Source organism: Prosopis cineraria, unplaced genomic scaffold (assembly GCF_029017545.1).
Source record: "Prosopis cineraria cultivar Desert tree isolate PC_DT_omini unplaced genomic scaffold, ASM2901754v1 PC8, whole genome shotgun sequence".
In the NCBI taxonomy this organism is placed as follows: domain Eukaryota; kingdom Viridiplantae; phylum Streptophyta; class Magnoliopsida; order Fabales; family Fabaceae; genus Prosopis; species Prosopis cineraria.
In genome coordinates this window covers 11,152,843-11,165,607 of record NW_026555339.1, presented here as the reverse complement: position 1 = coordinate 11,165,607, position 12,765 = coordinate 11,152,843, and the positions used below count along the sequence as shown (strand labels likewise).

At 33.3% G+C, this 12,765-nt stretch overlaps 1 protein-coding gene across 3 annotated transcripts; it reads left to right on the top strand.

Annotated features, from left to right (window-relative positions):
* The first annotated feature begins 857 nt into the window (after positions 1 to 857).
* On the top strand, positions 858 to 9,380 carry LOC129319026 (putative leucine-rich repeat receptor-like serine/threonine-protein kinase At2g19230). 3 transcript variants are annotated; one of them, XM_054964059.1, is made up of 13 exons: positions 858 to 971; positions 3,630 to 4,348; positions 4,472 to 4,649; positions 4,788 to 4,923; positions 5,577 to 5,648; positions 5,737 to 5,808; positions 5,919 to 5,990; positions 6,638 to 6,783; positions 7,456 to 7,664; positions 7,799 to 7,922; positions 8,201 to 8,263; positions 8,357 to 8,546; positions 8,656 to 9,380. In XM_054964059.1, exons 1-13 carry the CDS (start codon positions 881 to 883, stop codon positions 9,065 to 9,067), a joined length of 2,484 nt encoding a protein of 827 aa, XP_054820034.1. In that variant the 5' UTR covers positions 858 to 880; the 3' UTR covers positions 9,068 to 9,380. The 3 variants fall into 3 exon arrangements, with proteins under 3 accessions (XP_054820034.1, XP_054820032.1, XP_054820033.1); XM_054964057.1 differs by having other exon boundaries at positions 3,630 to 4,649; XM_054964058.1 differs by lacking the exon at positions 5,577 to 5,648 and having other exon boundaries at positions 3,630 to 4,649.
* The last annotated feature ends 3,385 nt before the right edge of the window (positions 9,381 to 12,765 follow it).

Here is a 12,765-nt window from a genome sequence, read left to right as displayed (position 1 = left end):
TATTTGTGTCTGACCGAGTCCTTTGTTATCAGTGAGCTGTCTCATGTAATACACGTACTAGCAATCCCATCAATATCTGTCATCCATGCCCCCTTCATATAAAGTATAAAATTATTTTTAAAAATTACAAAAGATAAAAATCAAAATTTACCTTTAAACTATAGGGCAAGCATTTTAACCCTAAACTTTTTAAGTGTAATTTTACTCCTGAAAAAGTCATAATGTTTTTCCTCCTGTTAATTAATTACAAAAATGTTGATATTCAAATCGTATGAGAGAAAATGTGAGCCCCACAACACTATACTGATGGACATTACCTTGTAATTAATGGGATGGAGCACATTGCCACATTTTTAGATGCTGAGAGGATAAAATTGTGCAAAACAAAAAACAAAAGAAAGAAAGTTTAGGATTATAGATTTATTTGAATTTACAATTAAGGGTCAAATTGTGATTTTACCCTATTATAAATTATGCTCTCTATAATATTTTTATATTCTATATTAATGTTGATTATATCTAAAGCCAGTAATTTAAGTTAAGTCCAACAAGTCAGCTCAAACTCATCCGAAAAAAATTAAGACCAAATTTGGCTATATGAGCTTTTTTAAAAGGGTATGATACTTTAAACCTGATCAGAATAAACCCGACTCGCCTGAAATATCAGCACCAATTCTATCTCTTCTAGATTCATTCAGCTAGCCCTCAAGCTCAAATGAATATAATAAAAATAGAAAGTATATATCCATCCCTTTCATGTCCTCTTCCATAGTGTGTTTATTTATATATACTCACTCCGTTTTCTGAAGCAGTGCCAGTCATTTAAGCTTCTACTTCATTTCTCTTATCCTCTTCCTCTAAACTTGAGAACATAAGGAAAATGATACTGTGGATTCTGGCTTTGTATGTGTTGTTATCTTTCATCATCGCTGGTCACTCAGCACCAGTTGCTACATATGGTGGTCATTCAGGTAAGCACTTGGACTGCCATTCAAATTCAAAGAGGAAAATAAATAATTTTATTCAAAACATATGCTTCAAATGATTTGCATAGAATTTGGTTTTGGAACTTTAAAGGATTTAGAAAGGAGAGAGGTGGGAGAGATTGTGATCCTACCCCCTTTATATAAATAAGTTTAATTAAAAAAAGATGTGAAAAATAATATATGCAAGGCTTTCAATAACTGTTGGTTTTTATTCTCTGAGAAAGAATATGTATATATATATATAGTAATGTAATGTATTTTTTTTCTAACTTTTACTCTTTCATTTTTTTAAAAAAAATTAAAGCAATTTTCAATTCGCTATGAAAACAGAGCTTTATAATGAAATAAACACCATCTGTTTGCAAATAATTTAACTGTTCAAACAAAGGAGATGTTACAAAAAATATAATTGCAATATGAGGCAAGTAAATAATTTTTATTGGCTAAATTTGTACATAATAAGGCCCTGAAGTTTGGGTTATGTACATGACTTTCTTAAATATTTTAAATTAAGAAAGGGAAAATAGTCAAAATATTTTATAACTCGGCGGCAAATTTACATATGTTTTTTTTAGTAGAAAATGATTAAATATCATTGCAAGAAAACTAAACCAGTAGAGGTAAATTAAAAATTTACATTTTTTTTCACTCTATGGTAGGAAACATATCTTTCTTTCAGTCCGTTGACTTCCCTTATATGTGAATGAAGCGCCAATCCTTTGTTACTTCAAATAATTTGTCCCAAAAATATTAAGATAAGAAATTCTCTCCCCCTTTACCTTTACCTTCACCTTTCTTCAAACTCTTCATTTATACCAAATAAGACCTATTTGCCAGAGAGAAAAAAAAAAAATAAGACCTTAATGAATTTTCTCTTTCCACTCCCCTCTCAACGCGGGGATGTGGAGGGAAGGAAGGCACCTAATAATTTTTATAATCACTATATTATTAGAATTTATTTTCCTAAGTTTAAGATTATCCTTGTGATGTCCCAAACACTCAATTTCTCCCCTTGCAACCTAAACAAGAGTATATAGCAAAATCTCTTACCTTCTTTCTATTAAAGATGCAATATTATTTAGTGTTATATATATATATATAAGAAAAATCTCATGGATAAATTACTATTTATAAATTATGATAATGTTTAGTACATTGTAATGAGATTTGAACCATCCATATCAAGATTTGGATGATCTAGGTTTAAAGTATTATTATTTTTTATTTATTAAAAGAAAAATTTATAAAATATTTTTAATAATTTTTTTATTTTTTTATCTGATTTAGATTTAATTTAGAGAATTCAATTTATTATTAAAATTTTTATAATTGGTATATAGTGACTATCCAGATGTATTTTGCACAATTCAAATTTAATATGGTATTAATCTAAACTATGTAGAGTACATCTAGATAGTCAATATGCATTAATATAAAACATTTAATATTAAATTTAAACTTCCAAATTAAATCTAAACCCTATTAAAAATAAAAAAATTACTAAAATTATTTTACATTTTTTGTAAATTTTATTTTAATAAATATAATATATAATAATACTTTAAGTTTGAACTATTTAAATTAAAATATGAATGATTCAAATTTCATCATCATACTAATGAGTATCAAAATCATATCCGTTCAGTAGATGGTATATCAAAACCCAGCCCAGTTGGCTAGTTAGACAAGTAAATCAGGGAACTTGTCTCTTGTCTAGTCCAGTCAATAGTTTTGAATGAGTCAATTAGGTTGAATTATATATTTTTGTTTCTCCCCTAGCGAGTTGAAATAACATTGTTTTGAGTCAAAATACAAATAAAAATAACAGTCCATCGTATTTGTATTTTAATAACGCTATTTTGTGTGGTTTATATATAAATTTTCCATTTACATGTGGATTAATGCTTTTTTGTTTTAATATTATTTCTTTTAGGGTTATATATAAATATTTTTATATATTTTAATTAAATTGTACTATTTTAACCATACTTGAATTGATTCTGGTTCAACCATAATTGAATCACTAATTCTTAAATCACTATCTTGTCGGATTCAATAATCAATTTAATTTTTAATGCTTTAATTAAATAAGACATACTCCTCTAGTCTTATTTATAAGGCACAGAAAGTATTTATTTTGATCTTATTTATAGGACACCTTAATTATTATTGTATGCATTTTTACTCTTTACCCCTATTAAATGTTGGAAAAGTTATTAATTGTTAGAGTATTTTATTTTTAAAATATGTATATTTAATAAGGTAAAGTTAGAGGCTTCACAAATTTTTACACAAATTTAATCAACTTTAATGTTTTTCTTTGTTTTGGTGAAAATGCTTCATAAGTCATTTCTAGCATTTTCACCATAACTAATAAAGACATTAAATCTCATTAAATTAACTCTGTTTAAAAATTTAATAAGTTTTTAATTTTATCTCTATTAAGTATACTCTTACATACTTTAAAAATAAAATATTCTAACATTAACATTTTATAGGCAAAAAGATAAAAATAAACATAATAATTGATGCGGTGCCTCCTAGAGCAAATTAAATACCCTCTCCTGTGGACAAGAGAAGTATATGAAGGTTCATGTATTGTTTGCGGAAAACATAAAATAAATAAGGAATACAAATGTGCAGGTTTCATAAGCATAGATTGTGGAGCAAGCGAAGGTTATGTCGACGAACTAACTAGGATTCCCTACCAGACAGATAAAGGCTTCATAGAAAGCGGAACCAATCATGAAGTAGGCCTCAAATCCAGTCGTTTTCCATACATACAAAGACAGCTACAGACACTGCGAAGTTTTCCAGATGGAAAACGAAACTGTTACACTCTGAAACCAAAACAAGAGATGAATCAGAAGCAAAAGTACATGATCAGGGCTATCTTCGCATATCAGAACTACGACTACACAAGCCAACCTCCAACGTTTGCACTCCACCTGGGGGTCAATTATTGGACCACAATTGATAAAGATGATCCCTCTCTCACATATCGTGAAATCATAATCCAACTTACCAATGGCACTGTGCAAGTGTGTCTGGTACACATAGGACAAGGCACACCTTTCATCAACACTTTGGAATTAAGGCCACTGAACAACTCTCTTTATGCAGCGCCATTTCCATTATCTTTTCGAGTAAGGAGAGATTGTCGCATTGAGACTAAAAATTGGGCCAGGTACAAGGACGATGTGTATGATCGCTTGTGGTATCGACATGTTAATCCTGATTTGGTTCTCTTGAAAGCGCAAGTAAAAGTAGTCGAAAACTCTACTTATGAGCTACCATCAGAAATATTACTCACAGCATGTCAATCTCCAAATAAGTCCAATATCTTAAATGAAAGAGTGCCTGTGAGTCTTAAACTTGATAAACAGCATTATTTCTTTCTTCATTTCGCTGAAATTCAAAAGCTTCCTTCCGGCAAAAAGAGAATTCTCAATGTCACGATTGATGATGAATATTCTCTTTCTCAGAAACTTACTCTTGACTACTTGAAACCTGTCACCCTACATTTCAACAAGATAGTTACTACAATCTATGCTCACCTCACAGTCAGAGCAACTGCTGATTCTTATGCTCCTCCTATCATCAATGCCTTTGAGATCTTCGAAGTCATTCCAGAACCAGAGTCTCCTACCAATGCAAAAGATGGTATTGCTATTAGATTTTCTTTGTTTTATTCATTCCTTTGACTCAATTTTCATTTTGATTGATTTTTGAAATAGCCATAAAAGAATCAAATGGGTACGTAGTTTTCATTAATTTTATTATTGGAAATTATATATGCAGTTTATGCCATCATGGAGATCAAGCGTGCCTATGGTATCTCCAAAATCAGTTGGCAAGGGGACCCTTGTGTGCCATATAACTTGGCATGGGAAGGTGTGCATTGCAGCTCGGGCAACAACACAAGAATCATTTCGTTGTAAGCAATACTAATCCTATTTACAAGTTATTTTTTATATTTTTTATAAAAATTAAGAAAAACTTTAAAACTCTTTAATCATGTCTGAAAATTTTAACTTTTGTGCTCCTATTAAATATACATGGTTGATCACTAAAGGAGCACTTCTCCTAACAAGTTATTAAATTTGGATTTGTTATGTTGTGAGGGATTACTCCCTTCCACTAAACTCAATCTCTGTTTAAATATACATATTTTAATATGGCGTATTTTCTTTCACTGACATTTAATAGGAAAGCTTGTGATAAAGAGTCAATAATATGCCTTACAAATAGGGAAAACGTTTTAAAATCATCTCTGTCTTATAAATAAGCTAAGACGGGGTACTATGCTATTGCTTTTATTTATGATTTGTTACACTTGAAGCACTTAAGAACAATATCTTGCACACTAACATTGAAGAGAGCAATAAAATGCCCGAATTTAAGATGTATTAACCATATATATAGTGTGAGGATTCTATATTCGTTACATCTCAAAATCTTGCATTGATTTGTTAATATATCTCAGCCAGAGATTATTTCAACCTAAATGAGCTATAGATTACCTTTTGTTTTTCTCCTTTTTGATTGTTTTTACTACTGTGGCGAACTTGTGTTTTACTAATTGTATAGGAACCTGAGCTCAAGCAAACTAACAAAAGAAATCGTTAAGTCATTCGTGGATTTGGAAAAATTGGAATCCTTGTAAGTTGTCATATTCACATACTCTTTTACTAAGCTTCCTGCTGTTAGATATTATATGAACAATACTAATTAACCTATTTGTTCATAGGGATTTGTCCAACAATGAATTAAGGGGAGAATTACCAGAATTTCTCGCAAGTCTTCCTAATTTGAAATTCATGTAAGACTTTAACATATTGACATTGCAACTTTCATGCTCGGATTGTGAAGTTGTATATTTCCAAATTTCACGTGTGGTGTATGTGTGTGTATTGTTTTACCATCTTGCAGTAATGTGACTGGAAACAAGCTGAGAGGTTCAATACCCAAGGCGTTGAAGGAAAATGCTAATTTGAATATCAGGTTTACTTGTCTTCAATTCCAAATTCAGATTCAAGTCTATACTTGTTTGAGGTCAAATGGAAAATATTTTTTTTGGTCCTGATTACCATTCATTTACTACTGTAAAAAAATATATGGAAGCGCTCTTAAATGCTCTTGTAGGTCTCCCCTACATACCAAAAAGTATCCAAATGAAAGTATGCTCTAGTATGTCAGTGTAAAATTAAAAAAAAAAATTGTAACCTGTCGGAGAAAGGAAGATGAAACAGAACAAAATAGATAAAATTTTCTAACAAATTATCGATATTCCTAAAAGATTGGAGTCATATAACAGTGCCTTATATTCTGCATGTAGTTAAACCTTTATAGGTTACAAAACTTAGTCTACTACTCTCCTAATTAGCATTACGCCTAGATCGGTAACCATAACAAGTCACTAAGTATATCTAGGTGAGTGATTCATCTCTAATATGTTATGTTTATGAATAACATCCTTATTCGACATTGTGAACTTCCTTATTTACCTGCAATATATTTTGTTCATGTACATACCCTCATGGATGAGTCCCCAAATTTAGCTGCAATATATGGGAAAACACAATGTGTTCAAGACATGTTACTTGGAAATTCATTTGCTCGACTTATACATGCTCTTTCGATTCTAACAGTGCAGCCGAGAATCCAGGCCTCTGTAGGAGAGATTCATGTGACCACATAAACAAGTTTGTTATTCCTCTTAGTACATCAATTGGAGTTTTAGTCCTAATTGCCATTCTCTCTTCGATGATTTGGAGACTCAAAAAGAAAAGACAAGGTATCTAAGTTTACATTTGTTGTCATTTCTCTGGGAATGAGTAAGAGGTACCGATAATGGTGCGTGTATTGAATATGATAGAGCATGATGTGTTGACTATATGACAATTTTCGTAATTTTAGGATATGAGTACAAGAATATATGTTATACATTTCAATATTTTAGGGTATAGGCCAAGTATCTTGAGGTTTGTTGATACATTGAGTATCTTGAGTTTTAAATAAGTAATAAAATGATTTTTAACCATAATCAACCTAAATATTAATCTTTTTTCAAGTTTTAAAGTCATATAGAAACATTTTGACCAAAAAAATATAGTAATACAAATGATAGAATATGTAACATGCATTCTACAGTACAAGACATGTATTGTATCATATACATATTGGATGCGGGTGCGTTTATGTATTTATTTATTATTATTATTATTGAAGTATTAGTTTGCTTCAGAGTATGACAACCGTGCGTGCTTTCAAAATATTCATGCTTGCAATGGTAGCATACTTTCCCGAGAACAAGGAAACTTTTCATTTCTGTGTTCTATTCCACATTGTATAACCTTTCAGACACAAAATATAGTACTCATGCAGTGAAATTCTTGACCTAGCAAGATAATCTCTTGACTTACACTTCATTTGGAAGTTTCAAAACACTTGATATAATATGATGTAGATCTGTCAACCAAGTCCCTAATTCTAAAACAGAAGAATCGAGAATTTTCTTACTCACAAGTTGTTGATATCACCAACAATTTCAAAACTCTTATTGGAGAAGGAGGGTTTGGGAAAGTTTACCTTGGTACTTTAGAAGATGGTTCTCAAGTTGCAGTTAAATTGCTTTCTGCATCATCAAAGCAAGGATACAAGGAATTTCAATCTGAGGTCAGTCATGAAAGTCATATATATCATGATTTTCAAAGCTTTTCGTATATATATACATACAAACATACATATATGAAAATGGGGTGCAAGATTAATCTTCTTCAGTTATGATGGAGCAAACTCTTGATTTGCAGGCTCAACTCCTAACTGTTATTCATCATCGAAACTTAGTTTCACTTGTTGGGTATTGTCATGAGGGCAACATCAAGGCATTGATTTATGAATATGTGGATAATGGGGACCTTGGCCATCTCTTAGGTATGTCATATCTTGTATGGTCAAAACTTTGCCATATCACTGATGGTGTAATTTAATTTCCTGTGGTTTTCAAGTCCTAAAACAATTATATGGTTAGTAACATTTCATTCATCGATCTCATAAAGGCAAAATTAAATATTATATGCATTTGGACTCAAACTACTCATTCAGTTTTCACTAGTTGATTTGGTTAACCAAACACTTCTAATAGCTGTATGATGATATGTGCTTTTTACAATGAAACACACTGTTGAGAGACGTACAAGTATGTTTTGTAGAGAAAAACTCAAAAGTTTTGAAGTGGAATGAGAGACTTCAAGTTGCAATTGACACAGCAAAAGGTGACAAAACTACCATACTATTGAGTATCTTTGCTTGTTAATAACCACTAGTTTTTTTTCCCTTTCTTAAAAAATAATCTGGTGGAGTTACAGGATTGGAATATCTTCATGTTGGTTGTCATACTCCTATAATTCATAGAGACTTGAAACCATCCAATATTTTATTAAATAAATTCATGGTGGCCAAGATTGCTGATTTTGGACTATCTAGAGCCTTTATAAATGAAGGAGATTCTCATCTATCAACTCAACCTGCTGGTACTCCCGGTTATATTGATCCTGAGTAAGTGTTTCTATCATATTCATTCATTAACAAGTAATATTCTAAAACAAATATATTATACCAAACAAAAAAATCTAGTTAACCTAACTAATTGTTATCCTTTATGCAGATTTCAAAGATGTGGACAATTAAATAAGGAAAGTGACATTTATAGTTTTGGAATGATTCTTCTTCAACTAATAACTGGTCATCCTCCAATAAAGAGAGGTCCTAGGAATATTACTTTCATTCTTGATTGGGTTCAACCTAAAATTGAATGCGGCGATATTAAAGGCATTGTTGATCCAAGATTAGCAAGAGAATTCTATGTTACTTCAATATGGAAAGTTGTTGAAGTAGCAATGTTATGTGTCTTACCAACACCATCCCAAAGGCCAAACATAAGTTACATATTACAAGAACTACAAGAATGTTTGGCTTTGGAGATGGATCATGCAAGAATAGATAACACAATGCCCAGCAGCAGTTTACTAGATTATAGTGTGAATATTGAATCAATGACTATTCTCTCTGCTAGGTAGTCACAATATTTCTACTGAACAATACGAAACTTCATGTTGTACATTATCTAGTGCGATAAAGCTATAAGCCTCGTCAAAAGAAGCAAGAGGAAAACCATAAAGAAACACTCATGATTGTTGAACAAAACTTCTTGATTAGTACAAATGGTGTTGTGCAATTCATATAGCCAATCGCACCTCATCAAATAAGACTACTTGTTGTTATTATTGTATATATGATTGTATGTTACACATTGCATACAAAACTCTCCTCTTTGAATGATTATGGTCAAAATTAAAGATAGTGTACTCTTGATTTACAAGTTTTTTTGAAGCCCGTAACACAATTATGAGACTTATTTAAAGTAGTCAAGAGGAAGCTCAAACGACACATGAGATTTAGATCAGGATCGCCACTCTTCGGCGTTCATGAATGAAGAAGACGGAACTACAACGGACGATGGTATGGAGCGTGCACGGTGCTTCGGCTTGGGTTGTGGGGTTGACGGTGTCGACTTCGAAGAGAGAGATCGATATTGATGATGAAATTTTTGGGTGGGAGGGCTATCGATGGATATCAGATTGAGGGGTGGGGGTTTAATAAATATTTATTAAAAATATAGCACTTTATAAAAGCACTCCACTATGTCAATCCAAATAAGCACTCCCGTAGGATTTTTTTAAAAAAAAAATCATATTTTTAACTGAAGTCAATAGGAGTGCTTACATGAAAGCTCTCCCTTAGGCTTATTAATTTTTTATTTATTTACTTTTATTTGTTTTGTAATAGTGAATGATAAAACATAAAATGGGATTATAGGACCAAGAAATTCGTAAATGTAAATTCACATACTTAATCCTTAAAAATTATCGATGTTATTATTGTTTTACATTGAATATGTCCAAAAAAAAAATCTTTAATTTTCTTGCTGTAAATGGTATATAGAGAGAATCACAAGACACCATGCAGACCCATATCGATCATATATCAGGGATGAGAACTCATTAAAATAGAAATTCATAAAAAGGTTTCACGCGTTTCTAATACATATTTTCACAGAACACATAGTCCATGGAGTCCTTAACTTGACCTCAAAAATAATAATCATGTATAATTTTATATTCCTGGTGTTTTATTCATTTATAATTTTTTAATGTGTGTGTGTGTGTGTGTGTGTGATAAGGGTCTAAGTCAGCATAACAAACCCATAATCACTTATCAACGTAGAAAAAGGAGGAAGATAACAGAATCAGATGCTGTTATGCAGATTATGAGGGATTTACCTTATTTAAATTAATTCATTGCTGTTATTTTAATTAATTATTGTTTTGTTTTACTGTTAGTAACTGTTAGTAGCTGAATAATAGGACCTTCACTGCGTTAGTGGGGTACCAACGTGCTAGTCAGTTATTTCCTGATTTTAGGCTAATTATCTGCATTATTTGATTTATTTAATTGTAGTTTCTGGTTATAAATATCCTGGCTGGTATGACAGCAGGATAGCTGAATTAATAAACCTTGTTTTTCCCTTGGAGATTCTCCTATTTGGCTATTAAGTTCAGTAGAGTAAGATCCTTGCTCTATTTAATTTAATAGAATCCTCCTTTTCCTTCATATTTGTCTTGAGCCCCTACCAAATTGGTATCCGAGCCTCGTTCGATCATTATGGTGACCACACGCTCCGGAAATGAAACTGACCATGCCAACTCCTTTAACAACCCACCCCAAGGTCAGAATACTAAAAATCCATTTGCATCAGACCCTTTAAGCCGCATTGCAGCCAGACTGGAAACACTTGACTTATTAAAAGAGAAGGTTGAAGCACTTGAGTTATCTGCCAACAAAGGAAAAAGACCTATGGGAAGCTATCATAGGCGTTCACACTGGGATGAAGATAGTGATGAAGAGTCAGACTATAGAAGGGGTCCACATCCACCACACACTAAAATTGAATTCCCAAAATTTAGTGAAGGTGACCCGCGTGGTTGGATTTTAAAGGCTGAAAAGTATTTCAGGTATTATCAAACATCAGAAGATTTGAAGGTTGATGTGGCTTCCATGTATTTAGAAGGGGATGCTTTGGATTTATTCTAATGGATAAATTCAGAACGTACCTTGATTTATTGGGAGGAGTTAGTGAAAGCATTGCAAGAACACTACGGCCCTCCAGAGTATCAAAATCCTGATGAACACCTAGTCACCATCAAGCAGACCGGATCAGTACAAGAGTATCACCAGGAGTTTGCTAAACGAGGAGCAAAAGTTCATAACTGGCCGGAACACTGTCTGTTAGGTGTTTTTCTGGGAGGACTCATAGATGACCTGAAATCTGATGTGCGTATTCAGAAGCCTCGCACAGTGTATAAAGCCGCTAGTTTAGCACTAGAATATGAGAAAAAGCTACAGCTGCATCATGGGCCCAAGCCCAGCTCTTCCTTGATCCAAACTCGGTCCACTAACAGCTCCAATATGTTCGCACGTGATCAACCGGGTGTTGCTACAGCCTTCTCGCCCAACACATTAAGAAATTCTCCTGCGTCTTTCACGAATCCACGACCAGCAAACACCATCCAGCCATGACCTCTGCTCTCAAATGCCGAACAGCAGCGTCGCAGGGATAAGGGACTTTGTTACCATTGTGGGGACGTCTTCCGGCCTGGGCACCGTTGCAAACCCTCATCCTTCTCACTCATGGAGATCGACGAGGATGGGCAACCTATATCAGAAAATTCTGTTACTATTGCAGAGGAAGAAGATGAGACTACGGAAAGTGCAGAAATCTCTTTTAATGCTATTTTAGGTAATATTTCAGCGGCAACAATGAAACTAAGAGGTCAGGTGCTCAATCACAATGTACTGCTCCTTGTTGACAGTGGGTTGACCCACAACTTCATCTCTGACTCATTGGTGCAAGAGTTGAACTTGCCTACTTGTTCTATTCCCACTTTCGGCATACAGATTGGAGATGGCAGTGTAATTCGAGGAAATCGTGTATGCAAAGAAGTGGATGTGAAGCTACCTAGTACCATTAAACAAGATTTTTATCCTTTTTCTCTGGCGGGAACAGACTTGGTGTTGGGAATCAAATGGCTAGCTCCTTTAAATACCATACAAGCCAATTGGAATGAGATGTTTTTAATTTTTTGGGTTGATGGCAAACGGTATAAACTTCAAGGAGTACCTCAAGCCTTAAACCAGAAGGCCAGCTTACATTCCATGTTCTCTTCTGAGCTCACATTGGGATCTCCCACTATCAAGTCATTGGATGTGGATGAACTCCTGGTCGAATTTGAGGGATTGTTTGCAAAACCAATCTCTCTGCCACCTTTCAGAGATCATTATCATGCCATTCATCTTCTACAGGGGACTCAACCTCCCAACTTACGCCCTTATCACTATCCTTACTTCCAGAAGACTGAAATCGAGAAACAGGTGGATGAATTATTACAGAAAGGGTTCATACAGCCAAGTTCGAGCCCTTTTGCCTGTCCAGTTTTACTAGTAAAGAAAAAGGATGACTCCTGGAGGTTCTGTGTGGACTATAGGGCCTTGAACCAGATTACGGTCCCAAATAAATACCCAATTCCCAATATTGATGAGCTTCTAGATGAATTACATAGAGCTACTTATTTTTCCAAGATTGACCTTCGCTTCGGTTATCACCAGATACGGGTCTTGCCAGCGGATATTTATAAAACAGCATTTCGAACTCATAGTG

Bases quoted from the DNA above. Each gene is read 5' to 3' on its own strand.
- LOC129319026 (XM_054964057.1), top strand. From the start codon at position 881: ATGATACTGTGGATTCTGGCTTTGTATGTGTTGTTATCTTTCATCATC. The intron at 5,649-5,736 runs GTAAGTTGTCAT...ATTTGTTCATAG, and splicing joins TTGGAAAAATTGGAATCCTT to GGATTTGTCCAACAATGAAT. The intron at 8,264-8,356 runs GTGACAAAACTA...GTGGAGTTACAG, and splicing joins TGCAATTGACACAGCAAAAG to GATTGGAATATCTTCATGTT.